The sequence below is a fragment of the Saimiri boliviensis genome, chromosome 9, assembly GCF_048565385.1.
Source record: "Saimiri boliviensis isolate mSaiBol1 chromosome 9, mSaiBol1.pri, whole genome shotgun sequence".
Lineage (NCBI taxonomy): Eukaryota > Metazoa > Chordata > Mammalia > Primates > Cebidae > Saimiri > Saimiri boliviensis.
In genome coordinates this window covers 55,749,125-55,768,867 of record NC_133457.1, presented here as the reverse complement: position 1 = coordinate 55,768,867, position 19,743 = coordinate 55,749,125, and the positions used below count along the sequence as shown (strand labels likewise).

Below are 19,743 nucleotides of genomic sequence, written 5' to 3'. Positions count from 1 at the left end.
ACAATAAAAATCTATTTAAAAAACTAGAATATAAGAATATGTCTAGGATCAGTTTCTCAGATTGGAGAAGCAGAGACTGTAATGAGGGACAGTGTTCAAATAGATTTTCAAGGAATTTTCCAGTTACAACAAAATAATTTTTTGAGAATATTGTGATAAAATGTCGTAAGAAACAGCTAGCTAAATGAGCTAGATAGAGGCCTTAAAAATGACAAACAGTATTTTGACAGTCAAGGGACCTTGAAATACAATACTCTCCTCCCCAAAAAGATGGGTAAAAGCATGATATCTTGGTTGGACAGTGAAGAATCCAGTATGAAGAGAGTGCAAATTGAGAAACAATAATAAACACACTTGGAAATAGAGAAGGCACTGGTAGCAGGGCAGTGAAATTAGAAGGGCACCATCAGACTGTAGCAGTTTCTCAACTTCAACACTACTGACATTTGGGGCCAGATAATTCTTTCTTGGTCATACTGTGCAGTGCAGGACATTTTAGCAGAGTCCCTGGACTCTCCCCACAGGATGCCAGTAACACCCACTGCTCACAACTCTAGACGTTATCAAATATTCCGGGGAACGGAGGGACAAAACCCCTCTGATTAAGAGTCACTGGACTCAAGAAAGATGAGACAAAAGAAATAATTTTAGGAACAATGATAATTATCTACTTCAGTGATGTATACTGAGAGGGGGCTGAAAACACATTAGTGAAGAAGCCAGGCACCTGTTATGGTGACTGGAAGTCACCAGGAGCGCACAAGTACCCCCTACAAAGACAGGACTCCTCAGAGTCAGCCAGCTGTTGTTGCTATATGGGAAGGCAAACTTAGGTTTCCAGGCCTTCTTTTCCTTTTTCTTTCTCCAAGACAAAAAAAATTCTGATTTTTAAGTAAAATTTCCTGATTTAAAAAACATAGAACTTAATTTGAGACTTTTGAAAAACAATACGCAGGCTAGGTTTGATCCTGAGACTACCAGAGCCCTGCAATGTAGACTAAGGTAGTGAGAATTTGGAAAGTGTTTAGGAATATAAATTTATGGATCTGGATCAAACAAATCAACTATAAAAACACGTATTTGAGAAAAAGAGGCAAAGGTGAACTTGGATAGGTATTAAATAACATTAAGGAATCACTGTTGAATGCAATAACAATATTAAGATCTTGTTAAAAATAATCTTTACCTATTTCAGATACATAATTATTTAGCCAGGCAGGCACATACACACACACACACACACACACTTACTTTTCACTACAGATCAAACAAAGACAGAGACAAAATAATGAGCAAAGCAAATACCTGAATACTGAGAATAAATCAGAGGAATGAGAAAAAATGACTTCAAAGTTCTGAAGTTCAAAGTTTGAGGTCTCTAGTCTCCTTGTATAGAGAGTTCCATCTGGCTATATCAAGAAAGCAAACACTCCTCTATACTATTTCTGCATTTGTCCTAATATTTAAAAAGCATCATCCTCAAATTCTTTGTAATACACTTAATCAGAATAAAAGAGGAAATAACACAACTCTCCAGTAATTCAAAGCACAACAGACTTGTACTAAAATTTATCAGAAATACCAAGCAATATGAAACACCCTCATCCAATAAGAAATACATTCATTACCGCATCATAAAATGACAGCATCTGTATTTCTGAATCTGTGCTGATTACTGAAGTAACCAGCTGACTTCCTGAAACCAAATAAAAAACAAATACACACCCTTCTCAGTGTGTATGTTGCATCAGGATCCATGCGCACTGGACCACAGGTTGAAAATTATGGCATGCAAAGAATGGCTTTGATATTCCATTTAATACGGTTAATATGAAATGCTACAACAGCAATAAGCATAATCCAGATAAATAAACCCCAAGGATGAAACTACCCAAACCATATTTCTGTTCAGGGAAGAATTCAGTGTCACATTTTACATATGCAAAATTTCCCTTGTCAGCACTTAGCAGTGGCTTCTAGTTCAGATTTTTCTGAATAAACTGTGTAAACCCATTGAAGTCACATATTTTGGAATTTTCTATCATACTTAAAAGCAATTTCCTTTCCTCTATCTCACTTACTCTCTGCCTCCTATCACCTCTTCAAACTGAATAGGACTCTTTTTTCAAAGGATTTTCTACAAATCAAACACGCTTTTAAACTAATTTAAGTGTGGGATATTCTGAGAATCATTAAGAAAAATTCATGTCCTGCATCAATAAAGAATTTAAATCTAGTTATAGAAAATGAGATATAACTATCAAAAATAGTTATTTTTTAAGTTTGTGTACACGGTTCAAAAGTAGACTTCTTAGTTTATCTTTTATCTCAATATGAAAAAACTCACTTATCTATGGAGTTGCTGGTACTAGAGTTATAGAGCCATTTAATGACTTTCTATGAAGAAAAGGAACATGGTTGTTTAGGATATTATATTAGCTGTTTAGAATGTGATACTTTATTTCTAAAAGACATGTTTATACTTAAGGATCATAAAATATCAAGTAAGTGATATTAAATAGTAAGATAAAGGTTAGTTTACCATTTTAATAAACCAGATTTTTATTTTAGCTAATATACCGTACAAAAGTAAAGCTACTGGTATTTATTTGCTTGTTCAGTAAATCATGGTTAATTTCCAAAAATCAATAACCAGGATAAATACTTCTGTAATATTTGCTAACCTTATACTCGAAAAATAACTGTATAAGCAACTATATATGTTTGTAAAATTAAGTCACCCTCTTTCCCTTCCAATTGTTTTGAACTGCTTCCTTAAATTTACATAAAATCCTTCTAGAAACAATAGGAAAAATAGCAAAAAAAAAATGATAATAACTGGACACCACCATCTTCTCCAAGGATTAAGCTGAGAGTATACCACTCACTAGATAAGCTCCAGTCTAAAGATGCAAACACATGTAGAACAAATGCTACTGTGACAATGACCTAGCAATATATCAAAGAAGAAACGTCCAGATTAAAACTCATAGTTTCTATTTCTTTCTTAAGGCTCAACAACAATCTCCATGGCTAGTAAACACATATGTGTACATACACATACATACGTATGTGTATGCACATAAATACTTTTGCCCTACAAATTGATTTCATTTATATTTACCATGTTTCTAGTTCACTAAATGCAATAATATTTTAAAGATAATTAATGAATCTAAAAGGTGGATCTAGGTATTCTGATGATTATTTATGTAGCAAGTTGGAAAATAGTCCCCAATTATTAAGCAGTTTATATTATAATACTTTTTCTTAACTTCCATGTAGCCATAAAAAAGAATGAGATCATGTCTTTTGTGAGAATATGGATGGAGCTGGAGGCTTTTATCCTCAGAAAACTAAAATCCGAATACTGAATATTTTCACTTATATACACAGAAGCTAAATGATGAGAACTCATGAACACAAAGAAGAGAACAACAGACACTGGGCTGTACTTGAGGGTGACGGTGGAAGGAGAGAGAGGAGTAGAGATGATAACACTGGGTACTGGGCTTAATACCTGGGTGATGAAATAATCTGTACAACAAACTCCTATTACATGAGTTCGCCTGTGGAGCAAACTTTCACATGTACGCCCGAACCTAAAGTAAAAGTTAAAAAAAAGTTACCAGCATAATTGTTATTAATTTATTTGACTTAAAAGCACTGAAACGGATGAATGTTAAGTTTATTTTTTCAACAGCTTACAATATTTAAATGTATTGAAGAGGATATGGTTCATCCCTGGAGACAGAAAATAGCTTCATATAAACACCAGACTGTTTTCCCTTCTCATATAAAAATACTTGGGAGTATTTTTAAATGTAAATTTAATTCTAGTTATTCTTGACCTACTATCCTGCATCTAAATCAAAAGCTAATTAGAGAAAAAAGCAACACCAAGTCCTGGCCAAGTCCAAGCCTTGATACAATAAGTAGTAGAAAAAGTAGAATTTAAAACACAAAACAACCTGTATCTATGCCTTCTTTGGCCTACCAAAATATTCGTAGTAAATTTTCTTGAGACCTCTTTTCTGATTCCTGTAGCACTCTGTCTCTACCATCATTCTGACACTTAAAAGTCAAGAGACATCAAATCACAGCACTACAAGGATCACAAATTACAAGTGAAGTCTGAAGAGGCTCAAGAATCGGCTCAAGGTGGATGAGTGAAAGGATGAGAACTTAGATACTACAGGTTTCCTGATGCCAGATGTGTGAGTTCTTCCTGAAGCTCAGGTTGCTTACCTGTAAGTATTCGTTTGATTTGCCCAGTTTTATACATTATTTTCCCTGTAAGAATCTTGGAATTTCAATATAGAACAGCAACTGAACCTTGTATGGTTTTTGTTTGTTCATTCTGGTTTGTTTTTCTGTTTTTCCTTCACACAAAGCAACAGAACACAGACTGCTAGTCAATAAATACTCCAATTATACTTAAAAATAGTAATTATCAAAATTTTACAGTATTACACAATGGGAATTACTGTTAGCATACATTTGCATCTCAGAAGTTACAATGCTGTTAGTTACCTCTAGAAAAAAAAAACTGTATTATGAGAGAATTTGTAAAGCTTAGCTAAATAAACTAATGTAAATTTACTAAATTATGTGGGTATATAAAAGCATATACAAATTGCCACTAAAATCAAGAACTAAGGCAATACATAAATAGTTATGGGCAACAGTATAGAAAATTTCTACCTATAGAAGAAAATAAAGGGCCCAATGACTAGAGTTATGCCAATATGTCCCTAAGAAATGACAAATATACCTAGGCCATCTATTAGCACTTGTCTACCCATGGACCTCATGGACTCCAACCATAAAGAAGAGTTGTCTACATAAAAGGAAGTGGTAGGGCCGGGTGGTTCATGCCTGTAGTCCCAGCACTTTGGGAGGCCAAGGCGGGCGGATCACGAGGTCAAGAGATCAAGACCATCCTGGCCAACAGGTGAAGCCCCGTCTCTCCTAAAAATACAAAAAAAATTAGCTGGGCATGGTGGCATGTGCCTGTGGTCCCAGCTACTCAGGAGGCTGAGGCGGGAGAATCGCTTGAACCCAGAAGGCAGAGGTTGCAGTAAGCCAAGACTGCGCCACTGCACTCCAGCCTGGTGACAGAGCAAGACTCCATCTCAAAAAAAAAAAAAAAAAAAAAGGAAGTGGTAGGAAGAGTGAGAAATGAGAGTGAAGAGGGGAGAAAGAAATGCTGAGCCAGGAAGCAGAACTCACGAACCCCCAAAATGTGCCGGGTGTGCAGGTAGCTAACTATTATACTACAGTCAGAGGAGAGTAAAAACTCTGCATCTCTACTTTGTAAGTCTACTCATTTCTTTTCTTTGGTGACTTTCCAGTGTAGGGTTTTGTTTTGTTTTGCCCTTGGTTACTTAGTAAAGTCACTTTAAAAAATTCCAACCTCGTCTAAACTAAACTAAGAAGAAAAGGAGGATTGTCCCTCTCTAGACGTGGCCGACAGGAATTCCAAAGGCCCTGGACAAGCAGAGCATTCTGGTCACCACTGTGGTTCCAGCTGGAGGCCAGGAAAGAACCAGTACGGCCAGAGCAGGAGAAAAGGGCTCTGAGGACAAGGAGCCTCACAGCTGCCTTGGGCAAGACTGGAAAATCCCATCAAAGAACCCATCTGCCCTCTTCATAACAGTACTTTAAGACTTCCCCAGGTGATCAAATTAAGGAGATCATTTTCTGCTACCAGCAAACTGTTAGCTGGTTCCTTTTTTAAAAAAGAAATAATTTAAACTCTGTATTTGTCAAATTTGTTAAAGATGAAATAGCTGTTGGCGTTTAGTGCATTGCTAGAAACAGGAAGGAAAGAAAGAACATGATAGAGAATGCATTTAAAAAGACCTCCATGTTACTGGCTCCCTTCTCAGCCCTGTGTGCAGCGTCTATAAGTATTTTGCACCTGAAGGCCCACACAAGTTATGGCTTCAAGCCATTTAAAACAGAATAGTCAATGGCAGAGCAGCCTTGCCTATGAGACAGTGTGTGCCAGGGCTCTGGAATAAAGAAGTATAGCTTCTGCAGCTTTTCTTCTCCCAGGCCAGATAGATGCCCTAGCATCAGGAAGCCAAGGTTGCCAAAATCCACATATCTATTCCACTTGTTATTGTGCCTGTGGGAGGGTCAAACTATGGAACATGATGCATATTCAGTATATCCTTACTGCACTTGAATGTCTGAGGCTGATCAGGGGTAGTGTCAAGAACAATAAAAGTTATGTGTGCTTGAAAATTCCTTTGTCCCATAAAGATTTACTTGTGCACAGCAAAAAAAAAGAAAAAAAAAATAGAAAAACAGCATTTAAATAAAAGGAAAGTCCTATCTCTCACCTATCCTTTGGAAGGAACCCTAAAATAGGTTAACAGAAACTGGAAAGCAAATGAGAAAGTTCCTTGCAAAAATTTGTGAATATAACTCCAAATTGACTGAGCAGATGATTAGTTAATGCAATAAACACCAGGATGTCTTATGCACACAAGATAAGAAAAGCAATATTAAAATCAATAAACTATCAGTATAAATGATATTTAATTTTAACTCTGGCCCATTTTTTTAAATTTACCAATGTTTATTAGAAACAATTTTCCTGACCACTCCCCCACCTCAATTAGCCTCTTGTTTTAGCTATATGTTCACCAAGACTCTTATTTGTATTAAAAGTCTATTAAGTATATTTACAGTAATAATCATGTTCTTTAAATTGTATTCAAACCTGAAATATTTTTTTTAACTTCTGGTGTAGATTTTGATTAAAAAAAAAAAAAATACAGTAGTTCTTCAGCCAAAAAGGAAAGGACACTCCAATGTAGTATGACTTGTCACTTCTGTATTGATAACGCCTGGGGAGTATCCCCATCATTCATGAACTTGCACAGGCTGATACTCTCTTGTAAAAAATAGTGTTAATTGCTCTTGAAATAAAAAGCAAAGGTTATCCAGTTTGGATTACCTTTGCTTTTCGTTAATAAAATCTATTTTTAAAATTATAGATTTTTTTCCCGGTTAAAATTTATTTACAAACCTATACAAACTAAACTTTAAACCTAATTCCTCATAGCAGAAAAGAAATTGTAAACATGAAGCATATTTCCAAACTAACAAATTAAGCATTTTCTCAATTAATCACATCTCCTTTAAGAAATAAATTCAAGAAAGGGGAGGTATATCCACATTTTAAAATAGAAATTTTAAAATTATTTTTCTAAATCTGCGACAATATGCTACTAAAACAATCAAGGCCTGAAAAAAATGCATGAGTCAATCAGCATAAAAGTATGTAAATGCACACACCTGATTGCATTGTTTTAAAGAAAACCATATTAAAATTATTAACAAAAGTACATTTCCCTCTTTCAATACACAAAAGAAAATCTGTAAAGAAAATCTTCCTTCTATGTATAAAAACAATGTATCTTTGCTCTTTGAGTTGCTTGTAAAGTTACTCTGAAAACAAAAACTTATTTGAAGTTACTATATTTTTAAATTATAAGCAGTATTTTTTGAAGAGGTATCTTTGTGACACAGTTGGGCAGTAATCAATTCTGTACTGCTATACCATCTTTAATAGTGTAATTACCAAATATGGTTGCAACACATAGGTTTTAAGGTAGTTAGAAGAATAAAGATAACAAATAACAAAAGAGTTGTAGTCACAGCTATTTGGGAGACTGAGGCAATAAGCAGGATCACCTGAGCCCAGGAGTTCCAGGCCGTAGTGAGCTATGATAGCATCACTGCATTCTAGCCTGACCCACAGAGTGAGACCTTGTCTATAAGTAAATAAAAAAAGTAAGACTCTATAATTCTACTATTCTAGATAACTATTTTTAATTGCAATTTCAATAGTTTTGAAAATTAGTTCTGTTCAGTTGAGTTTGGTGAGGCAAGCAATCAACAGCAAATGAAAATGAGTAAAATGCAAATTAAAAAGTATATGTCACTTTAAAAGCCACTAAATTCTCAGTTTAGTCTAGTTTATAGCAGTGATTAAAGAACAAAAATACTCATTGATAAATGTGCTAATTATTTCCTCCCAGGAGCTCAGCCACAAATTCATAACCAGGTTTCTAGAACAAATTTCTAGAATATATTCAAACTCTGAAGAAGAAATATGCATCTCCTTTCCAACTAGCCATCAGAGTGTTTTATCCATTTTTGATCATGAGAACACTATTTACACCAAAGAACATGTCTTGTTAGCTTCAAGCACTGTGTTTAAAACGATGTAACAGAGAAACTATGTTTGAATGCAAAACACCATAGGAATCACTGGCAAATCCAAAAATGAAAAACAGGTCTCTGAAATGCCCAGAGCCAGCTGCTACTGTCCAGAATCCAGCTCCTTCCAAAGGCAGATCTGCATGAGCCACACAGCTTAAGTGGGAATGTCATCTCCTAAGGCAAGGTTCAGCAAAGTTCTTCTGTGCAGGACTAGCTGGTAAATATTTCAGACTTTGCGGCCTTATAGTCTCTGTCACTACTATTCAGCTCTGCCTTACAGCACCAAAGCAGCCAGACAATACATGAATGAATGAATGTGGCTGGGAGCCAATAACCTTTAATTTCCTATAATTTTCATGTTTTATAATATATTATTCTCCTTTTAGCATTTTTCAACCATTTAAAAATGTAAATATCATTGTTAGTTCATACGCCACACAAACACAAGTAGCTGTTTTGGATCTGCTACATTTGGCCTATGGACCGTAATTTACCATGCTGGCCTAGCGCCCAGTTTTCCTTCAGCCTGTGCCTACTCCTTTCTCCTCCCTTTACGTAACCTGCAAATTATGTGTTTTCCCCTTTAGCAAAGCATTCCATTTGTTTCTCTAAGTCACTGATGCCCAGCTTCTGTTTCTTTCCCATAGGTCCCAAAAGTTCAAGAGAACAATTATAAGGTCTGGAAAGACAAGCACAGCCTGAAGAAAAGGCACAGGCTTCTCTCCTACTGCTTTCCAGCTCTGTGAGCTTGTGCAAGTTATATAACCATTCCAAATCTCCATCTCACCACCTATTAAAAAGCTTATACCCAACTACCTGAAAGTAATAGTGAAGGTACCACGTTGTATTGAGTAAAGCAGGTAAAGGGGGAAATACAATCTGTGGAGAAGGATTGCCAAACATGGTTGAGAAACAAGGCAGCAGACATTTCACTTTTAAGCTGTTAAATCATATAGCATATGGGTCCCCTAGCAGAGAAAGGAAGCTCGGTGAATTCAGATAAAGTTCTGAGGGAAGAAGCAACTAACAACCTCAGTGACTGCATGCTACTTTTCATAAATCTAAGAATAGGCCAGAAACTCAATAAAGAAAACCCGAATGTCTTTGTGGCAAAAGAACAGTGTAGACAGTGAAGAGCGTAAAAATGAATAAAACTCAGCACTTCACTTAAAGAGTTTATAATGTATTAAGCACAAGGACCTATTATACAAAGTAAATATGATTTGTATAAACCAACTACATTAAGAAGTTAAAAAGAACCAAACGAAAATAGCAAGGGGAAGAATTCCCTAGGAACTAGACTTAAACAATAAACAGGATTTCAAAAAACTGAAAAGAAAGGAACAGAAAGTTGAGACTGCTATTCATGTATATATCTAGGATTACAGGACATGTGGATTCTCAATTCCAGTAGACATTACATTGTTCTTCACAGACACTGCGCTTCCATCAACGGTAAATTACCATCCTGTCGTTTGGTACGATCAGCGTTTAAGATGCTTTATTCCATGTGATGGATAGTAAAAAGGTAGCTCAATTTAATTTTCATTTCTTGTCTTCACATTCTCTAGAGTTGTTTTACATGTCTGTTTTCATGTGAAATAAAAGGCACTGTCTGTTTATGGATGATATGTCATTCTGTATGGCTGAAGCACAGAATACAGAAAGCACACAGAGGACAAGACCCTCTCTCTTCCAGAGGTTTCTCCAGGATCTTGCTCTTTCCCTTTCCACCCCATAAATTGCTAGTTTGCATCAGTAGATAGGGACAAACCTTTCCTTTTTTCCTTGAATGTACCACAGTAAATTAGAGAGTTTATAAACGAATGAATGTGGTAGAAAAATACTGGTCTTGACAGAAACATCTGAAACCATTTCCTTTATTTTTGCCCAAAACTTGTTTTCTACCCAATTTAGATCATAGAACAGTAAGGTGTCTCAGAAAACACACATAAATTTGATCTAGGTCTGGAGACCTGAAGGCAAAGACTTGGCAGGAATACATCCACCCTTTTCTTATCCCATCTAGAAGGCAAAAAGTACACGAAAGATAAATCAGGGTACGAAACAGATTTACTAGCACTGATTACCAAGGTTCTGCCTCTGAAAGCTCCCATAATGATATAATTTTCAGGTTACGATTCCTATACATCATTTTCAGAGAAAATAATTATTTTAACCAAAATCTTTTTCAGTCTTTCCTTGCATAGCACACAGAACTCTCAAAAATTTAACAAAATGCGATATTCTCAACTCTGATCAACAAAGCAGCAGAGATAGGAAAAATTATACTCCAAAAATTGATGAATGTGTATCACATTCCCAACTATAGAAGGAAAATTGAAAATCACTATAAATATTTGTTTTCAAAAATGATTTGCTGTTATTATTCCAGTAATACTATAATGCCACATTGCCTCAAATATGAATAGATTTGTCTAATCCAGTGACTCTCTACCCTGGGCAATTTTGTAACTCTGGGGACATTTGGTCTTTTTTTTTTTTTCCTTTTTTTTTTTTTTTGTGCTCAGATCAGAAAGGAAATACTACTGGCATCTAGTGCACAGAGGTTAAGGATACTACTAAACATCAATGCACAGGATAGTCCCCAAAAGGAAAAAAGTGTCTGGCTCACAAATGTCAATAGGACCAAGAAATTGTGATCTAATCCATTTCTTTCTGGTTAGCTGGGACATGCTGACAAATAAACAGGGTTAGAGATAAACACTCTTCTTAAAGAACTATTAAGCTAGACAATTTAGAGTCCTTTAGAAGATCCTGTTATTTTTGTCAACGAATAAGTTTCCATTTAGTAATTTTCAGTTGAAATATGTAAAGAGTAAAATAGACCACAGTCCATGATTCTGCTCACCTTATCAAGCAGTGTACCTCTACATTTATTGGTTTATCACATAACCTATGAAAACTACCTACAGCGAAATTTGTGATCAAACTGACTACTGCTGGCTTCACTAACCACAAATTAGTATTTTCCCACATTTAGGCCCTAACTGAATTCCCATGCCTGCTTACCAAAGACCAGTCCAAATATTTAAACAGTGGGTATTATGTCGTCTTCTGAGGAAACTTTCATATCTAAAATTCTCTTTCTCTGATATGACAATCCATTAAAAGTTTACTGTCCAGTTCCATTAAATTTAAAAGCCAGAGTGAGAAAGGTAGTTGATTGTGACTATAAACATAAAGGCAGCTACAAAGGGATGTCCTCTATTAAAAAGTAAAGGGTGTTGGCAGTGAAATGGAATAAAATATACAAAGGCCAAAGAGGCCTCTCTAAACATAACAAAATCCTTAGAGGTTATCTTATTTCCCAATAAGTTTCCTTGGGTGTTTCAACAAAGACATTTTTTCTGGGGAATTTTTTTGTTTTGTTTTTCCTTTTTAAATGTCTCTATTTCCAATTTTGCTGAAGGCATTTACATTATTTTTTCTATATATTATGCTAGAAGAAATATTTTTAAATTATGCAAAAGTTTAGTTCAAATTTAGAGGAATCACAGGGGTTCAGAAATCCTTTTTTAAATGGCCACATATACCTAACAGAAAGAAAAGCATCCTGTAACTGATAGAAAGCCATCTGAATGGTGAAGTTTCTCAAGCTAACAAAGCAAGCACTGTTTGGCAGGAATGTAGAAAGATGGGCAGTTCAGCCGTTTTTTGAAACACTTAAAGATGTAGACAAAACTACTGCTACATGTATTACTGGACTGTAGACCAAATGCCACTTTTTGAATGTAACTCTTAAATAGAAATTTCTATCCTTAGGCTTAAGAAAAATTCAAGTAGAAAAGCACTTATTAACTAGGGGGGAAAATGGTGCCAAAATGACTTAAAAAAAAAAAAAAAGTCGTTTAAATGCAAGATCTAATTTCAGAGAGTTGAGCACAAATGTGGAAAACAAGGATTTCTCATGTACTGCAAAAGGCAGCAAAGCATGTTTAGACAAATGTAGTGAACTCTCTTTAATCTGGCTAAATGTAAAAAGTTTTGTTTTACATGAACTTGACTAGACTCTCGCTGCAGTTCCAGCTTCTGAAAACAAGAACAGCACCCGGCTCAGGAAAAGGGTAGGTAAGGGGAGCAGCTGTGTGTCCACGGCTCCCCTTCAAATCCCAAAGGAGAAAAGCTGCCGCCTGGAGATATTCGGTAGACAGGCAGACTTACTGAAAACAACTAAGGTTTTTGAGCGTTGTTTTTGGCAAGAGGGAGGTGTTACCGGCTGCTTCCTGGGGTGCTGGAAGGAATGTGTCACCATCAATCAGAAAGTACACTGAGCCCCGTGTTCAGGTCACAGAGGGACTACAGCCTCGTCCATCACGGATAAATCCATGCCAACTCGCAGAAAGGAGGAGAAAGGAGAGCTAGCTGCAGGAAAGGTGTTGGTGCCCACGACCTGCAGGTTCAAAAGGAAACTTCAACTTGTTCTGCAGGGGAATTCGGGCACGCTGAGTCCTCCGAGAACTCCAAGGAGCCAAAGAGGGCGGGTGCGCCCACGCTTCCCCTGAGACCAGCGCCGCCCCACCGCAACTCTGGGGAAGTCAGTGGGGACAGGCCCCCGCTAACTCACCTGGCCGGCCCCGCGGAAGGGCTGGTGGATGAATGAACTGCCACCCGCCACCCCCACGGCCGAGCCTCGCGGGACAGCGGCGGACCGCGGGGTGCTCACCTGTGGGGATGCTCGAGGGCTTCTCGGAGTTCGCACCTAGGCAGGGATTCCAGGAGTGAAGGATGAGCGCAAGGAGCAGCAGCTGAGGCGTCACCGTGCGCCCCCCCATGTTCGGCCCTGGAGGGCCGCGCGGGCTCCGGCGCCCACGGCCCCGCAGCGCCGCACTTCTCGCGAGAGCGCAGGGACCCAGGTCCGCCCCGGGCTGAAACTGCGGGCGGGAGCGGGCGGGCGAGGCGCGCGGCCGGCAGTCGGAGCGGCGCGTAACGCAGCGGAGTCCGTCAGGTCGCCGGCGGAGGCGCACAGCAGCTGGCGCCCCGGGCGCCGCGGCGCCTTATAGGCTCCCTGAGGGGAGGCGACGGGGCGGGCCGCGCCCTGGCTATTGGCCGCCCGCTGACCCGCCGCCGCTGCGCGCCCGGTGCGCTCGCCCTCCGGGCCCCACGTCTGGACTGTCTGCTCCGCGCGGACGCTATTTAAGGAGCTGCCCGCGGCTACGTGTGGAGGCTCACGCAGCGCTTCTGGCTGGAACGGGGAAGCCTGCACTTCGGTTCGGGAGTGGGTTTGGGAGAGGGAGGAGGAGCCGCCGGGAATCTGGCGGGAGGGCGGTGCTCGCGTCTCGGTTCCCGTCTGCTGCCTCGGGAGCTTCCACCGCAGCCTCCAAGGGTGAGAAGCTGCTCTTCTGCGGACCTGGACACTCCAGCCAACGTGAAGTGACTGCACATCTGCGGCAATCTTGGCTGAACGGGACCTCGCCAGACTCTAAGCCATGGAAAATGGATCGCCCCTCATTAATTCGGGGGCAGGTTCATCACCCTGTAAAAGGAAGGCTGTGCGTTTATTTGACTCCGTAAACCGAAACTTTTATTGTCCGGTGAACATTTCTTGCTCCGTCGCTTGTGCCAGGAGAGCCTTAGACGCTTTCCAGTAATGAGGCTTGTAAATCCTGCGGAATCGGAGCCCAGCGTGTGTCATCCCGGGGCTGTGCTTACAAGACCTTCCACTCCACATGGAAAACTACTCAGAAAGATTATGTCGGAGCCATGGAGTTCTCCGAGCCTTGGTCCCCACTGCTTCCACTTCTGACTGATGTCTAAGAAAATTCCAGTTTTTGTTGTTCCTGTTCTCACATTTTAACTAGCCAAGGGTTGAATCTGTTGGAATGAGTGGTAGCAAAAGCATAATTAAGAAAAAGGCTTGACAGTTTTGCCTCATACATTCAATGACATAAGCTATCATGTAGGAGAAAGAGACCCAGACTGCTGCTACCATTCTGGAATATTCTGCCTAAATTTTCTTGAAATGAGAAAAAAACAGAATTGAGACAACACCCGTTTTAACTCTGGGTCATTGAAATTAAAACAGAAAATTGTGGAAAATATGTTCATTATGATCACATTTTGTCTAAAATTAACACAAGATAAGATGAGCTTAATGCTTTCATCTTACCTTGAAAGCATTAAAAACAGGTGGGAAAGCCTGCAAAGAAACGTTGCCTGGGATGTGACATTTTAGAAAAGAATCATTTCCTGTGTCCAGAACTAAGCCAGTTATTACTCTGAAGGTTTTGAAGGTTTCCTGTCAGTTTTTTTAAAAGAAGAGGAAAACTGGAGAAAGTTCTGAGAAGAGTAACAAATAATTAAAGAAATGGAAACTATGACCTGTGAGAATGAAATAAGGTTTATTTAGCCTGAAGAGAGAAAAAAATTTAAAAGATGGATGCCTTAATAACAGCCTTTCATGTGTGGCAAGCACAGCTCCGTAAAACTAGGCACAAAGCAAACAGCATCAGTTGTCTGAGTCCAAGTACTCTGCTAGGAATGGCTGTTGTTTTGGCCAAATCTGTCTCCAGAAATCCAAACCAGTCATTGACAAACTTCTTGAACTTGACATCTTGCTTCCTTGGTTCACAGAATCTTTAAGAACTTGCACAGGTAGAACCTGGCTTTCTGCCCTCCTACACCCTGCATTCCCTGCCTCTCTACACCACAGGTGTATATGGGTGTTTAAACTCCAAAAGTCCACTAATAATTGCAGATTACTATGATATTCTTCCTTCTCTGTGAAGAGTCAATTTATCACTACAGTGAGACTCGTAGAAACCAAGTGTTTCTTTGGGATTTTCAAAACACCTAGACACTTCTAACACAGTCTGAAAGAGCCCCAATTCTGAAACCAAATCCTTCCTGCCTTCTTATATTTCCAGTGGTCTGCTGAAGATTTCTACTTGGATATTCCATTGGCAGAAACTCAGAATGTCTTTTAACTCATCAAGTCCAGATCCCACTCAGCTCCCTCATCTCTGTTGATACTATTGCTCTCTAACTCATATGGCCTCAGACATTTTTACTTCTCTCTTCCCATCACCCACACCCGCCAACTCAAAGAGCTAGACTCCAAATCTTGTCATTTTTTTCCCTTTGTGTTTTCTCTTCATCTATTCCTTTCCATTCTCACTACTACCTCAATAATGCACTCGAGTATATCCTAATTGTGCTGTTTCCTGTAGACTTTCCACACCACCAGTGTGATACCACTATACACCACAACTAGATTAATCATACGCAGATATCCTTTTGATTGCTTCATCACCAAACAGATTTCATAACAGATCTGGAAACAATCCAAATTGCCTAACCTAGTATTCAGATTCCTTCATGCCAAACTAATCCCAACCAATGTAGTTTCCTTTATTATCTCCCAAAACAGATCAAATGCTTTGTCACTTTAATTTTCTAAAGTTTAGGTAGGAATCATTTGGGTTCCTCTGAAGGCCAAGCATGAGCCCAAATTCAGTGACAAGCAGTTTGTGGAGTTTCGCGAAAACAATATAGGTGAAGTAAAATAACACAGAAAAGGGAATATATCCAATTAAATCAACCACAGTGTGTAATTGGAGCTTAATCCTACAAAATTAATGTACTATACATCACTCAGAAATATCCTGGTCAATGGGTCAGAGAACTGGGATATTATATTCCCAAAACCTATCAGTCATTGACTTAAAGGCTGAGGGACACTCATTAATTCCCAGGCATTCCCAACTGCTATGGTAGCAGCCACTCCAATGATGTAACTCTTGATCATAAGAAATCAGAGTGGCATGCTCAGAAATGGTAAGGAAATTTGAGGAGAAATGAGAGAAGCAGCCGTTGCTCAACAATCATACCTTTGTTTATGTTATTTTATATATATATATATATATATATATATATATATATATATATAGGATGACAAAATCTGTCCTCCTTCCTTCATTGGACTAATGCCTATCAAGCTCAAGTGCCACCTCCTACAGGAAGCCCAACTGGGGTAACTTGTGCTACCTCACAGGCTGGGTTAGATGTCCCTGTTCCATGATTTCTAACTTCTGAAGCAAATCTCTCTCATTTGTGACAGGGTCTTTTCTTAGAATTATACAGTCTGTTTATTGAGGTCAGAATTCAATTATTTTTAATCATTGTACCGTAGTAGCACATTTGTTTATTCATTGATTCATTCAAAAAACATTCCATGACTACTATATCTCAGGGGCTGTTCTAGATAGATGTTGGTAAAAATAAACTTATCAGTGACAGAAAAAAACAAAAATCTATTGTCCTTCCAGTTTCAGGTAAAACAAAGAGATAAGCATATTATGGTAATAAGTGATACAGAGAAAGTAAATCAGGACATGTAACTGGGAAAGACCAATAAGGAGGGGAGATATACTGAAACTTTAGTAAAGAGTCCTGGGAAAGCCCCACTGTAAAGATGATTCTTAAGGAAAGACCTGCAAGTGGTGAGAAAAAGAGGGGACCATGTTGTACAGGAGACCTGTGTTCCATGCAGAAGAAAAAGGAAGTGCAAAGACTGTGAGACCAAAAATATCTGGAGTGTTGTGAGGAGGCAAGAGGGCAACTGAGTGTTCAGAATAGTAACTGAGTAAGAATAGTAGTAGTAAGTTAACTGGGTAAGAATAGTAGGAGATGAAGCCTGAGACATAACAAGAAGGGCAGAGGCAAGCAGATTAAACAGATAGTATGATAAGAGTAGAGCCTGATAGCAGCTTTGTCCTTTACTACCTAAATGAATCAAAAAGCCATTTGGATGATTGTAAGCAGAGCAGTGACGTGATCTGAAGTAGGATTTGAAAGGGATCACACAGTCCACAGCTGCCACAATAGAGGAAGATAAGGGAGAGCGAGTAGAGAATAAAATACAAAGCCTATAGACCAATTTGTAGGCTAATGCAGTGGTGGTCCTGATGGAGGCTTTAAGCAAGTCAGTAGCAGTAAATGAGGGTCAATTTTCAGATAGATTTGAATGTAGAGCCAGCAAAATTTGATGGTTTGAATGTGGGCGTAAGAGAGAAAAAGGAGTCAGCGAATATTTATGCAATGAATATTTGTGGAGTGAATAAGAAATAAAGCTTTGGGAATTCGTGTAATAATCCTGGAGGTACAGAGGAAGGGGGATGTTAAATGAATTAGAGGACAAAGAAAAACCACCAGACATCCAAGAGCTGAAACTCAGAGAAGGCGGACCCTTTGAGGAAAGAGAAAAAAGAAATCAGCAAAGGACTGTTAAAGTCAGACAAATAGGAACAGTGTTACAGAAGAGAGACTTGGTGAAATAGGAGGAAGCCTCAGGGAAGTCATTTATTATAGCATTGGGAAACACAAGTTTAAGATCAAAACTTAAATGGGAACAGAAACCACAGTGAATGTAAGATATAAACTGGAGATGAGGGCTTGGAGAACACCGTGAAGCAGAGCTTTTGTGCTGTGACTCTTCATTCTAAATCGGGCCTCTGCTGCAGATGGTCAGGGGATGACCTCTCTAATTTTAGGATGATCAAGTTGCCACAAATCTGAAGCTTTCCCTAACATATGAGAGGTTTGCAGTATAGTCTGTAGGCCCCAGCAGTTTCCTAAATTCTTTAAACTGTAATTTGACAAGAATGATTTACCAGGTGACTTTTTCAAGGCTAAACATCTTTTCAAACAAAACCTGTGTGACAAAATAAAGTGACCTGCTTAAACACATTAAAACAGGTTTCTTCATGCAACCAAAACAGTCATTTATTACAGGAAAAGTGAGCATGGGTTATCTTCTGAGGTGCTGTATTTCTTTTGTTTCTTGTGTTCAAGAGAGGACCGGGACACTTTAAAGTATATTTTTAAAATAACAGTAATTGTATGTTTTAGTCATTTTAGTGTGCTTATCTGGAATCTTCTTTAGGTGGATATGACTTGTGAAACCCTTGTACCTAGCAAAGTGATGTCAGATGTAAAACTAAACTCAGCCAAGTTTAAAGTAAGAAGAGCAGGCCAGGATAGGAAAGAATGCCAGCAAACACAAGTATTTTGAAGATGATTCTAGCAGATGTTTGTGCTAGTCAAAATGATTGGGCAGAACTGTCTAGGCCATGAGTCATCCTACAGGGTCAGCAATCAACTGTAGCATTTACATTCAGTCTTCCAAATATGTTTGACCAAAGTTCCACATGTCATCACATACTTGTTGGCATAGGTAACACCAGATTAGCATTAATTATGATTAATCACCATGTACAGTCAACATTTTCTTGTTCAACGGCAGTTTCTAATGATTTTTTTTTAATGGCTCTCTGCCCTTACAATCTCTCATTCTCCTGCTTCTTTCGACCATTTAGCTCCTTTCTCTGGTATCTGCTCTGCCCAGAGGTAGATTTACCCTGAAACTATTAAAGGTGAAATGTCAGTGTCCCTTACTTGCAAAGGTTCCTGTGAGTGTTAGGAGTGTCCAGGAGTTGTAGAATATGCTAGGCTAGAAGGGAAGCCAGGCTGTAATCAGGAACAATCACTAAGAAAACATTTCTCAGAAACTGCCTGGGGAAAAGGGGCCTGAGCCCTAAGGATTCACTAAATTATTAGGTTTTCTTTTCTTATCCTAAATAAGTCCTCACTTCTTTATTTTATTTTATATTTGTAACTCGTATAATCTTTTTTAAAAAGATCTCTAATGCTTTAGGCTCTCATAAATTTTGACTGGCTTCTTGTCCTACCCCTTGAATCTAAAAGCAATCCTTTCCATAATTATTGAGAATAAAAGAAGTCTATGACCAATAATTCTTGGGCTCAGCATGACATTGAATCTTTCTGAGTCAGTTCTGATTGTACGCTATGCTCAATTTCTGATAATGATATTGTTACTTTATTCCTCTATTAGTAAGCATTTCTTTATATACCTTAGTTCAAGTATTTTAGTCACTATTTTGGATCCCTGTCTGATTGCATAATTCATCTCAGACTGAGAAATTTCCTGATCTTCTAAGTTTTCCAGAAAATGGAGCTCTGACACTTAGTTGAACCTCTGAACCTCTTCAAGGTCTCCTGCCTGAATGCACTGTCTTACCATCTCCTATCAGGTATTCTCTTTACCTGTCCTGCTCCATGGCTGTTAGTCTGCTGGTTCTCATCATCCATATTCTGGCAGAGCTTATTATGACAGACCTGAGCTTAACATACATTGATTACAAGTGTTTGAATCAACCAGAATACTTTCAGTTAAGCAATTATATTCTACTTGGTGAGATCTCCAAGGATGCTAGCTTGAAATGAAGAATAGTCTACCTAAGAAAATATAAAGATCTATTATGTAATACAACAGATATAAAACTCTAATATTAGATACTGTTTTGTTAAAGATATAAATAACTAATATTAGACGTTATAGAAAGAACAGAGGATAAAATCATAGAAAATTATAAAAATTTGCTGTTAGGGAAGTGGATATTCTTCAGAAATATAGCATAAAAGTACAAATGATATTCTTAATCTGCTATTCTTAAAATCTGG

The 19,743-nt window shown here is 38.4% G+C and overlaps 1 protein-coding gene across 6 annotated transcripts in view; it reads right to left on the bottom strand.

The window, feature by feature from the left end:
* Positions 1 to 13,235, bottom strand: part of PLOD2 (procollagen-lysine,2-oxoglutarate 5-dioxygenase 2) — a 122,807-nt gene extending 109,572 nt beyond the window's left edge. For 4 of the 6 annotated variants that reach the window (XR_012519246.1, XR_012519247.1, XR_012519245.1 and 1 more), the window contains exon 1: positions 12,929 to 13,205. Coding sequence is in view for 3 of the 6 variants with exons in the window: in XM_074405910.1 (XP_074262011.1) it covers positions 12,929 to 13,037 (109 nt within the window). In the remaining 3 variants the exon portion in view is untranslated. Of the gene's footprint in view, positions 1 to 12,928 lie in introns of all 6 variants that reach the window. The other 2 variants (XM_003930930.4, XM_003930931.4) reach the window with 1 other exon arrangement.
* Positions 13,236 to 19,743: the final 6,508 nt, after the last annotated feature.